The sequence below is a fragment of the Solea senegalensis genome, linkage group LG16 (genome assembly GCF_019176455.1).
Source record: "Solea senegalensis isolate Sse05_10M linkage group LG16, IFAPA_SoseM_1, whole genome shotgun sequence".
Taxonomy (NCBI): Eukaryota; Metazoa; Chordata; class Actinopteri; order Pleuronectiformes; family Soleidae; genus Solea; species Solea senegalensis.
In genome coordinates this window covers 8,268,546-8,285,762 of record NC_058036.1, presented here as the reverse complement: position 1 = coordinate 8,285,762, position 17,217 = coordinate 8,268,546, and the positions used below count along the sequence as shown (strand labels likewise).

Sequence of the window (17,217 nt, the reverse complement as noted above, 5' to 3'; positions counted from 1 at the left end):
AGTGAGGACCCTTATAGACATAATGCATTCTCTCATCCTTTACCCTTACCCTAACCTTAACCATCACAACTAAATGACCCTAAATCCAAGTCTTAACCCCGCAAAAGCAATTAAAGATGTGAGGACCAGCCAAAATGTCCTTACTTTTCCTCACTCCTTGATGATTTACATATGTTTTGGTCCTCACAAAGCCACACACACACACACACACACATACAGATCTGCATGTTCTTCTTAGGACACTGCATTGACTCCCATTCATTTCCTAAGTAATCCCAAACCTTAACCATAACCAGTCAGTGCCTAATCCTAACCCTGACCCCTTAACTATCACAACTAAATGCCCAACCCTAAAACCAGGTCTTAACCTCCAAAAAGCCCTTTAAAGATGTGAGGACCAGGTAAAATGTCCTCACTCTGACAGATTTGCATGTTCTCCTTGGACATTGCATCGACACCCATTCATTTGGACATCCTAAATAATCCTGATCCTTAACCTAGCCACTTAATGTCTAGTCCCAAACATTAACCTAAACAGTTAATGCTTAATCCCAAACCTTAATTTAACCACTTAATGCCTAATCCCAAACCTTAACCTCCCAAACCTTAACCTAACCACTTAAAACCTTAACCTAACCACTTAATGTCTAGTCCCAAACCTTAACCTAAACAGTTAATGCTTAATCCCAAACTTTAACCTAACCAATTAATGCCTAATCCCAAACTTTAACCTAACCATTTAACACCTTATCCCAAACCTTAACCTAACCACTTAATGCCTAACCCCTTAACCTTACTTATCCCAAGCCTTCACCTAACCAATTAATGTCTAGTCCCAAACCTCACCTAACCAATTAATGTCCCAAACCTTAACCTTAAAGTTAATGCCTAATCCCAAACCCCAATTAATCCCAAACCTAATCTAGTCCCAACCTTAACCCTCTAATCCCAAACACTAATCCCAAACCTTAACAACCACTTAATCCCAAACCTTAACCTAAACAGTTAATGCTTAATCCCAAAACCTTAACCTTAATTAATGCCTAATCCCAAACTTTAACCTAACCATTTAACACCTTATCCCAAACCTTAACCTAACCACTTAATGTCTAGTCCCAAACCTTCACCTAACCAATTATACCTAATCCCAAACTAAACAGTTAATGTTCCAAACCTTAACCTAACCACTTAATGCCAAACCTTAACTAACCACTTAATGTAGTCCCAAACCTTAACCACTTAATATCTAGTCCAAACCTTAACCCACTAATCCCAAACCTTAACCTAACCACTTAATGTCTAGTCCCAAACCTTAACCTAAAACTTAATGCTTAATCCCAAACTTTAACCTAACCAATTAATGCCTAATGCCAAACTTTAACCTAACCATTTAACACCTTATCCCAAACCTTAATCTAACCAATTAATGCCTAATCCCAAACTTTAACCTAACCACTTAATGTCTAGTCCCAAACCTTAATCTAAAAACCTTAATGCTTAATCCCAAACTTTAACCTAACTACTTAATGTCTAGTCCCAAACCTTAACCACTTAATAACCACAATTAACATTTTAGTCCTAAATTTAACCAGTTCCTCAGAAATGGGGTTCTTGGGGCCCTGGTTTTGGTCTTCATGAGGACTTCCTAAAGACACAACACACACACACACACACACAATGAACTACTACTGGCTTAATCCTAAACTCTCACAGCTGCTCCTGTAACCCTGGCTTAATCCTCAATCCGGGACAGCAGGACCTGTCATGGTACACACACACACACACACACAAAGGGTTATAAGTGGTAAACAAAAATCACAACCGATAGTGAAGCTGTCATGGCTGTTCTGTTCGGGGAAGGAAACACAAACACACAGTGTTTAGTCCGGGAATTAAAGAGTGGAGGAGTGAGAGGGAGGGAGGGAGGGTGAGAAAGAGAGAGGGAGAGAGAGAGAGAGAGAGAGAGACCTGTAAGTGAAGAGCTCACTAAACCTGATCTCAGTGGCATTTCTCTCCAGTCTGCCTGTGAGAATCATCTGCAGTGCTGGATGTTACACACTTCATCGTCGGTCAGTGAACACGTCACGGGGGTAAGTGAAGGTGTTTTTCTTTCTTTCAAAGTTGTGCCTGGTGGTTTTGTTTCCTGTCTTGATATCATGTAAACTTTAGTTTACACCGCAGTTCATTCCTGCACAGGTCTGTCCCTCAGAGCAGGAACTTGTGTTGCAAGGTCAAATGTTTGTTGACCGAAGCAGCTGCTCATGAAATTATTATTTACCCTTAATAACGACGTGGTATTTGTCTTTCCTCCTATGAGTTCCCCAAACAGAACAAAACGATGTTATATTTACTTTTCTTCACATTTTTAAAGACACGGTCTATTTTTAAATGTCTATATGTGCAGTATATATATATAGAAATATACGGGAAAAGTAATTTTTGTGTATATTTTTCTCCTTCAGTTGCATGTGGCCACTGAGGCTGTTTGTAATTATATAATTTGAGGATATATTTACAAAATTCATATGAAAAGAGATTCAGACACTGGGATACTTAACCACATTTAGCCAGTTTTGTCAGTATATGTGTGACACTAAATTAATCTAGTGAATGTGTTTGGGCAGTTATACAAAGTATTGTCGGATTATATCAATAAATGTGTTGGAAATATAGCAAATTTTAAGGATTTCTGCCACTTTTCAGTTTTTGGGACTATAACAGTGAACATCTCTGTGGCATTTTAACAGATTTAGGTAATCTGGACACATTAAAGCACTGCATTTTGGGCATCATCATATTTGGGATTGTGTGAACCAAAATATAGATTTACTGTACCTCAGTTAAAGAGTTTAGGGCAGTATAATTTGTAATTGCTCCCTGGTTTTGATTTAAATCACCTAATTTTGAGGGCCTTTTGGGAAGATTGCCGCAAATTTCCAGATTAGCATTTATACATTTTCATGGTGCCTTTCATGTTACATTCTAAAACACTAGAGTTGATTTTTTTTTTGTGCGGTGAATAAAACGTCCTCTTTGCATTCAGACATTCTTTAAACAATGAGAAGGAAATGATTATTTCCCAGGATTATTTGTTTGAAACTATCAAAATGTTTTTTCTTGTATTGTACAGAACTTTTTATATGAATGCAACCGAAATAGAAATATTAATTCATTTAAAAAAAACTTATTTAATGATGATATATTTATTATTATGGTAATTGTGTCAGCTGACTTTCTTTTTTTATAAAAAAGTTGTATTTAATGAGTTTGTATCAGATTTGTTGAGGCACCATCCTATTTAAATACACAGAAAAGCTCTATTTGGGTCCTTTTTTTTCCAACTCCTCACTCAAACTGTGGATTATTTGCAGTTGCAGCCATGGAATGCCTCAAAAACTGCTGCAAGATCCTGACAAAAACAGAGCGGCGGGAGCTGGAGACAGAAGGTGAAGTGATGCCCTGCATGGCAGCGTGTTTAAATATAGGTTTAAATGAAATAACTTCTGACAGATTGATTTTGTTTTGGTCCTCATTGACAACTTTCACCTGTTTCCAAAGTGATCAAACTGAAAGTGCCGCCGAACAAGGCGATCACTGCAGGCGTGGAGTCAGAGAGAGGGCAGAGGGGCATCACGGAAGATTACCTCCTGTCCAAACTTCCCCCCGATGGCAAAGAGGTCCCGTTTGTCCTGCCCACCATCAAGACGTCCTATGTCCAACCCAGAGGTTCTCGTTATCCCAATTTACAGTCGGGGATGCAGAGTAAGTACCAACTGACAGGTTTTATTCAGTTTCTCCACAATGTAATCGTCCTACTGTTTGTGAACAGGCTGGAGTGGCAATTTTTGGTATTTTCTTTGGCGTGAACATCAGATAAGATTATAATCCCATCAAGTTTGAGGGTGTCTTCCGATTTTCTGCAGGAATTACAGTTAAAAACACAACACATTTTCACATACTGTGTTCCCACTAGCCCCGCAGCAGACACCCTCACCGTCCTTTGAGCTGTATGTGGGTTACGGTAGTGGCATTGATCATTGCATGATGCCTTCAGGAGCAAATCATTATTTCATTTGCAAGAAGCTTTCAGGGTGTGGTTTGAATTTGCCACACTCGGACATAACAGATTATTTGTTGGCCTCTCTCTAGCGCCATGCAGTGGCCTTTGCAGTCGCTCCACACCCCAACATATTGTTTCTATTGTTTTTTAATGAATTAAATCAGGTTCTTAAAACACTTAAAAAAGACTTTTTTTCTTGGATGATAAGGCAGAATACTGTAGAAGTCAGGTGAGGACATCAGGTAGAATTACAATAAACATATTTTATTTGTGTAGCGCCTAATCATAACATACATTGTACATAGACACCAGACTGAAAGATGTGCAGCCATCTGCCTCGACCGGTTGGGGTGAAAGGAAAAATGGGGGACAGAGGAGAGGTGGGAGACAGATAAGGGGGAGAATTGTGAATTGTTGTGGTCGATAAATGTGTAAAACACACAGGAGTTCAGACTCATCTCACCCATTTTAGTTTTTGAGTTCAACCTGTAATTTTCTGTCCTTTTTTTTCCCTCTCAGCCACAGTTTGTTGAGGATAAGTGAACTAAACTCCGCAGAGAGACATCCAATTCTTTTTAGGTATTATGTCCCTAATACAGCGTCTGAAAACATCTAACATATTTAAACCAAGTCACTTAAATCAACTGTCTTCCTGAGTCTGATGCTCAGTTTGAACTTCAGAGTCGTCGACGTGTGATCGGTGGATTTGATATTTGCATTAACGAGCAGTCGAACAGGTGCACCTTTCGTCATGGCAGCATTTGTTTGTCCCAGCAGGGTGAAGGTAAATGTTAGAGCGGTGTGTTTTACTCCACCTCAACCAAACCAAACATTTGAAGCAGACTCACCTGCGCCCCCTGCTCTTTGTCTGCAGGTTCAATGCGGAGCACGTACGCGGAGAGGAAGGCCGAGCTTTTGGGCTCCAGTCACTTCACCTACAGCCCAGAGTCCAATTTCCATGAGGGTCAGATGGCTGAGTACATTTCCCCTGGTTCAGCCCGTCGTGACACAATGAAGAACAGAATGTCCAGCCCACTAAACCCAGGTAACTGCAAACCAGAGCTCATCCACACTTTACTGTTTGTTTAGAGTGAATATATGAACCCAATTACAAACATCACAAACAAAAAGCAGCAGTGTTGTTATTTTTGTGTGTGTCAACAACACAGAAATCTGAAAGAATATTGAAAATAAAGGTGATCCATCCATTTTCTACCACTCTATCCTCCACGCGAGGGTGTGACTCCCAATTAAAACAATACAACATAAATATAAGGAATTGGATACAAAAAAATAAAGATTCATTTGTATACTGACAAATGGCAACATACTTTTTTATCACGGCACCTGATAGGTAAACTGTCACAAAGTTTCCCTATTTTTGAAGTGTCTTAATTTCAGATTAGATTAGATTTGACGTCATCAATCCCACACTGGGTACCAGCATCATCTGAAAGGTCAGAGATATAGAGTCATAGAATAGGAGATATATTAAATAAAAAAAAATAATAATAAAAAAATAAAAAATAAAAAATAAATAAAATAAAATAAAATAAAATAAATAAATAAATAAAAAAAATTAGACAAATATAAATTTAAAAATACAAATGTAAAATAAATTGTAAACAAACAGAACCGGCAATACATTGCGTATTTAAGCTGCTAAATATAAAATATCCACAATATACAGTAGAGCTATACATACAGTATAATGTTATATAACACCTTGTTAAGAGTTGGTTCCTGTTTACAGTATTTTTGAGCGTGTAAATGAAGTAACCACAGATGGACGTGTATTTTCCTTCCAGGCTGGACTCTGCAGCCAGACGGCCAGCATCGACAGTGCACCTCCATGTTGGATCTGTCCAACGCACACGGTCACATGCAGGTGAGTGTGTTCTTTATCTAATCTGGTTTCACACGGCGTTTCTCACCCTGTGTCAAATCCAGACTAAATATAGTTTTACAGTTTCCACTGTCGTCCACGCCGTGGTGGAAAAACGGCAAACAAGCCAAGTTACACAGTGTTTGGATTTAAGGGTCAACGTGAGGAGCTGAAACTGAGAATTCACCTCACTTTGTGGAAGGTGTTGATCATTTTTATGAAATGTTTAAAGATGAGCAGACGTGGAAAGAGTGCTGAAATATTGTACTCATGTAAAAGTACCACTATTGTGATAACATTTCACCTAATTACAAGTAAAAGTACTCATCTAAAATGTACTCTTAGTTATTTCTAACAAGGTTGTGCAAAAAGGACAAGGGGACACAAATCTCACATGGATAGTTTTTAATTAAAGGCAAACATTTACAAATTAGTGCTGACAAAATAAAATGTGTAAACACGTAATGTATCAGTCAAAATGGGTCAAAGGTCACAAAGGCTTTAACTTTCTCACTCACTCAGGGACCTTCATTAGCGCCAATACACCGGTCCTCATCTTTCACGAGGATACTAACGTGGCTCGAAAAATAAGGTGTAAAAATGATGCTAGTCATTAGACCCCATGGTTCTCAAACTGTGGGATGCGAGCTTCCTCTGGTGGTACTTGGAGGAAAATTGGACTTTTGACTAGGAGCGTGTGTCTAAATTCCTCTAAATGAGAACAGAATTTACAATATTGACATAATTGTGAGATAAGTGGAGAAGACCCACAACTCGTGATTGAGACATTTAACTCCTTTGGACAATATTTACTGAGCTCATCGCCCCCTGGTGGCTGACTTCACAGAGGATAACCAGAAGACATTTTTGCGTACAGAATTAGATCTCACTGTTTTGACCGGTTTCCAGTCTTTTTAATTATAGTCCACAACTTAATTTGATACCAGGAAGTCAAGTTACAAGTGAGACCAAAAAGAAGGACACACATTTAATTTATGTTGTATCATGATGTATGCGTAACAAAGTATTTATTCATAGTATTTGTATTTATTCATAACTTAAGGCAAATTAAAAAATATAACAAATAAATAGAGTTGTCTTTTCCTGGCAGCATCCAGGAGTGTTTTTGTTGCCAAGGAACTTCTGGTACACGTTCAAGCTGCTCGAAGGAACGGGGACTTTATTTTGAAATTCTAACCATTAAAGAAAGGAATTGGTGCACAGGATGTTAATTTGGTTCGTCTTTAGTTGAACAGCTGAAGGTGTTTTTGTTTGTTAGGCGTTCAGCTTCAGATAGTTGGTGCTCCTTGTGTTGGATATCAACCAGATAATTGGGGCGTGTTCCTTTTGTCGTGTACACAGGATGCGCTGTAGTTTTTCTTATGAGCAACAACTCCCATGAAGCTGCCTTACACACATTTAATCTAATATCTCGCCTCAGACGTCATGAGGAGATCATATTTAGCTTACATTACACTAAAACGCACAAAAACCACATGGATCCATACAGATATACAGTATTTGTGTTCACCCTTTTTATGTCTGTTGACGCCCTCTTTCAGAGTGTCAGAGCAATTAAAAGTCCAGCGGACTCCAAATGTTTGGTTTGGCAGCATTACGAACAAACAGTATTTATGTGACGACAACGTTAAAGCTCCAGCTCCATGGCAGTAGATAATAATAACAACAGAATAACTGCAAACAGAAAAAAAAAATGACGTCAACACGCAAAGGATGCGCAGTTGTTGGCTTTAATTGTTTTGTGTGTTTTTGTTATTTTTGTAATTTTTAAAAGTTTAAATTGAGAAAGGAAAAACAAATCATCATATACTCCCTTTCAACCACTGAATGGGTATTATTTTTTTATTTGATTTAAACTTTGCTGTTATTTCTGTGTTTTTTTTCATCTTGGAATCAATCAGTAAACTAAACTAATGACTGAATACCCCCTAACATCCCACAATAAGTTAGAAAAAGTAAGCATTATACTTTGTTAAAGCTGCACTATGCAGGATTGGTAGAAATATCCTGACTTTCTCTTTGTTTGGCTTCATCTGCAGCAATTTGACTTTGTCGCCAGCGTCCGCAGCAGCACATCTTCAGTGATGGGCTCCACTGACAGCTGTCTAGGTAAAAGCTTCATCTCCACTTTATCTCTGCGACACTTTTCCCTGTTCAGACTCGTCTTCTTTAAGACGGAGAAAGAAACAAAGAGAGGCCCGTTGCCTCCCGTCGTCCTAAAATAACCCGGTCCAATTAAAATTCACTCAGCAGTGAGCAAACATAAAAGGGCAGACACTCAAAACACTTCCAAATGTTTTTGTCACCGTACTTCATTAGTTCGAATTGGAGATAATCATTCTTACATACATTTTTTATTATTATTCAGTGGCGAGAATCAGCTTTGTTATGATAAAATAATCATGTGTATGAAAGTAAAGTTTTATCATTCGATTACTGGCCAGTATTGAGTCATTTTATTACTGTATACTGTGTTAATTAATGTTATCATCATGGAACAGCATGTAAGGGAATCTTGATGAAATTCACAAAAAAATATAAAACCATTGAAAATGTTTATGATTTTAATGAGGTAAGAAAAAGAAAGATTCAGCTGGCAAAATGTACAAAAAATTGAAAATGTGTCACAGTTCAAATTTCATTTGGTTCATTTTTATGAACAGTCTAAATTTGTGCCTTTTACAGAATTATTGCTACCCTAATTAAAAAAAACTGATTTATAATTAATCATAACCTTGACTCGACAACACATAAGAAGCATTTTGTAAAGCCTGAAGATGTGGCCTATAAACACAAACCACAGGATGTCCATATAAGGAGTTGTATATTATTTCCAGGGGTTGAGGGCACTGTTTACTGGTTACCTCGTTGTCTGTCTAATCACATGGTTTGTCCTCAAACATCACAGACTCCATCACCCTGTCTGGGGATGAGCGTGAGTGGGGAAAAGTGTGTGTCCGGATGAGCTACCAGGATGCTTTGGAGCAGGTGTGGATCACTCTGGTCCAGGTAAGGTTACCTTAGTGGGCAGAACGTGGGGGGAGGGAACAAAACCTTCAATTGTGCTTGTCTGTAAAATTCCTCAATGGGCCCTCTGTCCAGAAATCAGGCCTCTGTTCGCTCCTATCTTTGCTCTATTAACTTTGGCTCAGACAGTCAGGAAGAAAACGTCTGAGCTGACGATAAGCTGACGATAAAAGTGCTAAAGGTTTACCTGACAAGTGTGTTTTCGCTGTACGTTACATAGAAGTTTACAGACGGAAGGTTTTAATGTGCTGTAATTCTTAAAGGAACAGGAGTAAAATGGATAATAGAATAGGACTTTGACTCTGGTAACGGCACATTTTCTGTCCAAAGGTCACATTGTTGTGGTCCTCAGTCTCCAGTGTTTTCCCTCATGGCTGTTTGTGAATTCCCTGAAAGCCTTTCCTCACTTCCTCACCTCCTTTCCTCTCTTTTTCCCCCACTTCTTCACTTCTCCACTGCTGTTTTGAGTTGCATTGTATTGTATGTAAACATGCTATATAAATGAAGTTTGATTGACTGATTGATTGATTGAAACTATCCAATGGAACTTTTGGATGAACAAGCAAATTACATGGGTCACACAAATGCCCTTTAATGTATTAAAGTAAATCTTTGTTAACACTCAACACATTTGGAGAAATGATTCAACTCACACTTTCTATTTTTTCCCCCTGTTTCTTGTCAGTGTTCAGACCTCAATCTTCCTCTGGATGGAGCTGAACAACAAAAGTTTGGATTCAAAGGGATCATCACTTTGCCTAAACCCATACAGTTCAAGAGCTCAGTTAAAGACTACAGTCAGGTAACACTTTCCACGTTCCACTCTTAAAATCAAGCAGACTGTGTCTTTATTTGACTTTAACACAATTTAACACGTGTTTATCATTCAGTCTGAATCGTCACTCTCCGTTCCCTCTGCCTTTTAGGAAGTGTCCTTCATGGAGACCTTTGTCTTCGCGCTCCGCCTCCAGGAGCTGCGCTGCAGCGCTCTAGTGCTGCGACTGCAGATGCACAACCCCAAGAAACGCACCGCGGCCGAGTGTGTCCTCTCCCTGCGGCAACTCAGTCCTCTGGAGACGCTGCACTGGCTCGACCTCAACGCTCCATCCAAGTCCTCTGTGAGTGTTCACCTCTCATGTTCACATGTCGCTAGGGATGATTATCAGTATCGGTCAGTATCGATATTGGTCCGATACTGATCAGAGTCACTGGATCGGATATTGGACAGATGTAAAATCTCATTCAGCTTCACTATAAAATAGCTTCATATTTCATAAAAGGTCTAAAACAAAGCCTGCCACTTAATATCAAGTTGAAATTACTTTATTTATAGATTCATTTTGCATCATAAATACATTTATATTGTGCACTAGTCAAAACAAACACTTTTTATCACTCGACTGGCCCCTTACTGACCAAACTACACACTTAGTGGCCCCCGGGGTCATTTGAGTTTGAGACCCCTGGTTTTAAAATGACTAATATTGGTATCGTCAACGATTTCCACAATTACAGTGTTTAACCATAGATGGGATATAAAAGCGGTAGTTGATGGAGTCGTCTGGTTCCCCTGAGGATGCCAATGCAGAAGTAAACATATATTGAATATAAAAAATTTAAAAAAAAGTCTGTACTTGATTTATAACATCACTAAAACATTTATAAACACAATAGAAATCACTTGGACTGAGGAAGAACAGATAAAATGTAGGTAGTCAAAGCTCCCTATGAATACATGAAGGGACTTTCATTTCAAACTTTCACTTTGAACCAAGGATGAATCATTTAATGACCAAATATCACATTATGACTGAACGTTAGAAAGTAAATAATCATTTTGGTGGGTCATGCAGTCTGAGCTCACCCAGTATTCAGTTATTCATTTGATGTCCAAAGCTCTTAATGTCTGTACGTGAATGGAACTCATACATTCTTAGTTGTAAGCAGCTGATGTCTGCTGTCATGGCCAAGAAGAAAAAAAAATATTACAAACTTTTACTACTTGCCCTTCACCCTTTCCTCCGTTGGCTGCTGTGTGCACAGTAAATACAAATAAAACACTGCATGTGCCTCATAAAACTGTCCTCATGATGCACGGCAGCCCACAGGCATGTGCCGTACACTCAGCCATAACAGGGTGAAGCGTGGAAAATGTGCCAAATCTTGTCTTGTTGCACAATCACAACAGAAATGAATTCATCAGGAAGCAAAACTGGGAAACTGGGCTTTTACTGCGCTGACGAGACTGGAGTGTGGATTCTGGAAAGTGGATCAAACCTCAAACCATTTCAGCAGCAGAGAGTGGTTCTGCTGGTTAATGGATGCATGTCTGGCAGTGACGGTAAAAACGTGGACTCTTTCTGCACTTAGACGATCAGACGGTGAGTCACTGAGAGATTATTAGAGTCTGATTTTTACCAATCTGCTCAACACAAAGCAGCCAAATTGCCCAAATCACGATCACTCAGCGAGCGCTTTTTAAGGCCCCCGGACAGATGAGCTCTCAAAGGTCAACGACAAGAAATATTTCCACTGCATTTTGGAAGGAAGCAGCACAGCTGAGACTGCTGAAACGAGGCCACAAACGACTTGCTGATATACCATTTACTGCAGGGGCCTCAAACTCAAACGAGACTTGAGACCCCCAATGGATTTCACGCGGTTAAAGGTAAGGTTGGCGATCGTGGAAAAACAGGCTACATTTTGAATTCCAAGCCCCTTTCTTCAGACTTCTCTTCGTAGCACAGGGACACGCAATGCTAGGTCACCCGCGTCCTTTTTGCTGCAAAGGCGAGAGTGCTATACGACATATGCTATACCAGGGGTGTCAAACTCATTTTTGTTCAGGGGCCACATTACAGCACAATTTGATCTCAAGTGGGCCAGACCTGTAAAAATAGTAAAACAATAGCATAATAACCTATGAACATCAAGAACTCCTTTTTTTTCTCCTTTGTTTTACATTAAATTAAGGATATTTTTACCAGACATGAAGTTTCTTGAGAAATATAAGTACAATTTCAACAATATCGTGCCTAAATGTACTATTTACACATCACACTGGCTCTCTAAAGGCACAATCATTTAGTCACAGGTATCTGGAAGAGATTTAGATTGTAATCGTAGTGTGAAATTTTAACAAAGTCATCCTGTGGGCCGGATTGGACCCTCTGGCGGGCCGGTTCTGGCCCCCGGGCCATATGTTTGACACCCCTGTGCTATACGCTTATACAACGGGAATGATACACTTTTTTATCACTGTTATTCAGGTGTGCCACGCTGAGCTGCATCTCACCACCTGCTTCCAGCCAGTAAACGGTCGCATCCAGCTCCAGATCATTGCCGCCCAAAATCTCCCAGCATCCTCGTCACCGATCACTCAAGGTAAAATGTCACTTTGTCGATTTCCAAATCGCTCGACTGTGTGTGTGTGTCGCGTCGTTGAAGGCATCTCCTTTGCTCCCTCTGCAGCGTTTTTCGTCAAGGCCGAGATGCACCAGATGGGGCAGGTGCTGATGAAGAAGAAGACTCGCGTGATGAAGCCGGCCGGGGGTCAGTGTCAGTGGGTGGAGCTTTTCCACTTCCAACTGGCTGCGTTTGACAACGCCTGCTCGCTGTTAGTGAAACTCTACAGTCGCAGCTCGGTCAGGAGGAAACAGTGTCTTGGACAGGTGAGCTGGTGACTTTAAAGTCTTTATTGTTTCACTCTGATATTAAGTGGTAACTAGTCATGATGTCCCTACGGTGGCCCTGAAGTGCAAATCACCACAACAAATTGGAAATATAGTGCATATTGCAAAACACACCAAAACTGCAGCAACAGGTATTTGTGTCGTGTTTTCTGTTTTTGTTGTGTTTTTTGTTTGTGTCGTTGTGTTTTTGTTGTTGGGTTTCTGCTTTTATTGTGTATTTTTTTGTTTTTGTCATGTTTTCTGCTTTTGTCATTGGGTTTTCTGTTTTTGTCGTGTTTTTTTCGTTTTTGATTGTTTTTTTTGTCGTTGTGTTTCTGCTTTTATGTGTATTTTCTGCTTTTCTCGTTGTGTTTTCTGTTTTTGTTGTGTTTTCTGTTTTTGTCGTGTTTGTGATGTTATGTTTTTTGTCGTTATGTTTCTGCTTTTATGTGTTTTTTGTTTTTGTCGTTGTGTTTTCAGCTTTTGTCATTGTGTTTTTAGTTTTTGTCATTGTGTTTTTAGTTTTTGTCGTGTTTTCTGTTTTTGACGTGTTTTTTTTGTTTGTGATATGTTTTTTGTCGTCGCGTTTCGGCTTCTGTCGTTGTGTTTCTGCTTTTATGTGTTTTTTTGTTTTTGTGGTGTTTTCTGCTTTTGTCGTTGTGTTTCTGCTTTTATGTGTTTTTTGTTTTTGTGTTTCTGCTTTTATGTGTTTTTGTTTTTGTCGTTGTGTTTTCTGCTTTTTTGTGTTTTTTTGTTTTTTTTTTCCTTGTTTTTGTTTTCTGTCGTGTGTTTCTGCTTTTATTGTTGTGTTTTTTTCATTTTTGTCGTTGTGTTCCTGCTTTTATGTGTTTTTTGTCTTTGTCGTTGTGTTTTCTGCTTTTGGCGTTGCGTTTTTTGTTTTTGTCGTGTTTTCTATTTTTGTCGTGTTTTTTTGTTTGTGATATGTTTTTTTGTCGTTGTGTTTCTGCTTTTATTGTTGCGTTTTTTGTTTTTGTTGTTGTGTTTTCTGCTTTTGTCGTTGTGTTTTCTTTTTGGGGGAGTGTTTCCAGTGACGATTATGCAGTTGGATTTAGTTTGCAATTGGACGCAGCTGTCAATCACACTGGTGGTGTCCACTCTGTGCTTCTACTGTCATCTCTTTTCCTCTAATGGGAACATCATTTACAAAACTGACATCAAATTCTATTAAAGATGACACTTAACTGGTGATCAAGACCATTTAATCCTCAAAAAATGTTAAGTGATGTTATAAATCGAGTGGGTAAACCTCTAAGCGTTTTAAATAGTGTAAGCAGACGTTTTATAAATGTTAATTTACATTTTATATCCCAAGAGCACAGTGTTCTTTGTTTAAAGACCTCTTTGAAATGGGACTCCCTTCTCTCTAAATGTGTCTCTCAGGTTCAGCTAGGGTATGACAGCCCCGTCCCAGAGGCGGTGGAGCAGTGGAAGGACATGATGGCTCACCCTGAGAAAATGGTGACAGCATGGCACAGGCTGAATGCTCCATAAACCCAAACCTCTCCTGACTGGTGCGAGACCTTCATACTCACTGATACACAGTTAACTCTGATGGACCTGAACTGTAAACCAGTCCCATGGTGCTGTGAATGCCCCGGAAGAGCAGACGATTGTTCTAAGAATATAAATCGTTTGGTTTTCTATTTACTGAAGGCAAAGGCAGATTTCACTGTGTTTCTACAGCAGCCTGAATGTACAAACCAGCCTTACTACACAAATGAAGAACAACAACTTTTTTTTCTGGTCTGTGAAGGCCACCGTAGTTTCCTTTTCCGCCTGGGAAAGGGAGAGGGTGAGTGGAGTTTTTACAATCTGCAGTCTCACAATTAGATTTCACTAATGTTTACTCACTGGACCCTAAAAAATAGCACTCAAATGTATATAGTATGTATTTTTTTGTAAGTCACAGATGTAGTTTATAGGGCTGCTTGTTCAAAGAAGTCAAAGAACTGTCACTTGGTTTCAGCTGCAGCGAGAGTGACCATAAAACGTACTGTATTTAAAAACTTCATGCTGTCACGGTGTAAATAAATGTTTAAAGATCCCTACTGTTAAGAAAACACCATAAAAAGACCAAGACCTACACAATGATTTCTCTTTTACTCTCCAATCTTCTCTCAGTGATTCCCACGGAAAATTGAAATCTGTAAAACAAATGGGTCATGGGTGTCGTTTACGTTACTAATAATAGTCTTTAAGCAAATATACAGTATCCGTGTGTGTGAGGGTGCGATAATATACATTTGGTCTGTCAGTGAGCATTTCAGGACAGTGTTTCACTTGGAAAACAAAAGGTTCTGGTCTTTTTATGGGATTTTCCATCAATAAGGAGGATATAGAATATTACAGGATTTATCCTTTAACCCTAATTTTAACTTTTTAGGACCTCACTTTACTGTACAATACTGCAGCAGATGTACCAAACCATATCTGTAAGCTTTTGATTAAAAGCACTTTCATTTTTGTAAAACGTAATGTTAAATGTTGATGGTCATAGTGATTAAAGATATTTATATACATATGTTTGTATTGGGAAATGCCATATTATTTTTTTGTGTTTATTTACAGAGAGTCTGTTAGTTTGTTATTTCAGCAGAATCCAATAAACCACTGATGGCACAAGGAATTTAATTTAAACACGATTTATCTTTTTTTTAGTGCCACATAGTAAGAAAACAGGCCATGTACCCAACACTTATAAAATAGGTCAACAACCATAAACCACTGTGTCACCATGTCACTTTTTATTGCAAACAGAGCAGCTTTTCTCCTCCTGACGCTGCGACATCTTGTTTTTCCATTTGGAAGGGCAGTTTAAAGTAACAACTGTATAGTATATGAACAATTCCATCCTTTTTTTTTTCAATTGCAGCAATCCTCAAAATGGACTTTTTTTCCAATTCAATGTGACCTTCACGTTCAGTTTCATCATCGAAAATTGCAAACAATCCATTTTAAGCATAAATAACCTTCAGAAAGGCAAATTCGCCGTCACCAAGTCTCATAAACGCTGAGAACGACCAGCGACGTGTTCCGTGTAACCAGCTGTGGACGCGGACGCAAACACACCCACAGAAAACAGAATGTGGCTCGTGTTTGCTTTCTAAGTGTGTGTGACCAGGACAACCGGGCACTCCACGTGAGCTGATCTGCGTCAGAGGCCTTCATATCCTGGCGTGCCAAAATAACCATCATCTTCTCTTCCGCGTAATTAATGTTTGATCTACGGTTAATGTTACACAGAGGGCATTCCAGACACACCTTCAACTGAGACTCTCAGCTCCAAGGAGTTTGTTTGACTTCAACTTGAGAGACGGTGCTTGAGTGTCAGGAACAGGATTTGGGCTTATTGTTTCCTTTATGTGTTTAACACATTCTTTTCCTGACACTCAGGGACACTGGATGTTTGTCAAACCGAGTCTGCAGCACATTGCTCTCGCCTCGTAAGCACATGCTTCTGCAGCTGGTTTTCATCCACTATGAACTGTCACGTGACATCACATATGGATACATAGATACATATCTTACAGGTACTCTATTCTTATTAGTGCAATTATGTTTGTTTAAGTGATTAATCAGCATAAAATAGCGTCCTCTGAGTCGAGCCGCGCCGTCCTGAGCCGAGGCGAGGTGTGCTGGAACCATATAGTGGAAAAATGCCATTTGGTTTCAAATGATGTAACTCCATCACTATTCTTTGTTCGGAGACGCACACACAGTCCCTAGCCCCTTACCCTAACCTTAACCATCACAACTAAGTGTCCTTAACCCAATTATAACTCTTAAACCCCCAAAAGCCCTTTAAAGATGTTAGGACCAGCCAAAATGTCCTCACTTTCCCAAAATGTCCTCACTTTACCAAAATGTCCTCACTTTACCAAAATGTCTTCACTCCATTGTGGTTAATGCCATTTTTTGGTCCTAGACACAAATACAAGAACACACACTTTAGTGTGGACCATAGCGGCTCACAGCTGCTGTCTGTCGAACAACAAAAATCTAGGGATGTGACAGTTTAATGTCACACTGTACACAAGCACAGTTCAGCGACATCCCTGCTCTCTGTCTCCCTCTTCCTCTATCAGTGGTAACTGCAGCCTCACAGCAGGAGTGTGCTCTGCGTCTTGACTTCATTTGCTCATCTGTAGGAATTTTAAACTTACAAGTGCAATGTCCCTGCACACAATATTCTTAGAACAGGCGCCTGGAGACGAGCTGTTTCTAGTTTTCACTCCATAATTCTCCATAATGTTCTCAGCCACTGTGTCTGCAGAGGAGAAACTCGGTATTTGCTTTTCATGCACTCAAAGCAATTAAAACTAATATTGACAATACAGCAGCAGCAGGGCCGGTTTACCAGTTTACTTCTGCTGAGGACAATGTTGCATGGATTTTTTTTTTCCCACGCACTTGTCAAAGAAGACATCTTAGTGATGTGCAGTGATGCCAGCGATGATGGTGCGTGGATGATGCTCTAGTTCCTTTGCTCCAAAGTGATCTTGTAGTTTTTACTGATAATCACGATAATTCTT

The 17,217-nt window shown here is 39.4% G+C and overlaps 1 protein-coding gene across 1 annotated transcript; it reads left to right on the top strand.

Annotated features, from left to right (window-relative positions):
• Positions 1-1,963: 1,963 nt before the first annotated feature.
• LOC122782428 (tandem C2 domains nuclear protein) lies at positions 1,964-14,401 on the top strand. The gene is made up of 12 exons (XM_044046744.1): positions 1,964-2,090; positions 3,372-3,446; positions 3,559-3,762; positions 4,935-5,105; positions 5,869-5,948; positions 8,006-8,075; positions 8,875-8,975; positions 9,679-9,795; positions 9,920-10,111; positions 12,263-12,377; positions 12,465-12,664; positions 14,066-14,401. The coding sequence occupies exons 2-12, from the start codon at positions 3,380-3,382 to the stop codon at positions 14,174-14,176; spliced, it is 1,428 nt and encodes a 475-aa protein (XP_043902679.1). The 5' UTR covers positions 1,964-2,090; positions 3,372-3,379; the 3' UTR covers positions 14,177-14,401.
• The last annotated feature ends 2,816 nt before the right edge of the window (positions 14,402-17,217 follow it).

Bases quoted from the DNA above. Each gene is read 5' to 3' on its own strand.
- LOC122782428 (XM_044046744.1), top strand. From the start codon at position 3,380: ATGGAATGCCTCAAAAACTGCTGCAAGATCCTGACAAAAACAGAGCGG. The intron at 3,447-3,558 runs GTGAAGTGATGC...CTGTTTCCAAAG, and splicing joins GCGGGAGCTGGAGACAGAAG to TGATCAAACTGAAAGTGCCG. The intron at 12,378-12,464 runs GTAAAATGTCAC...CTCCCTCTGCAG, and splicing joins CTCGTCACCGATCACTCAAG to CGTTTTTCGTCAAGGCCGAG.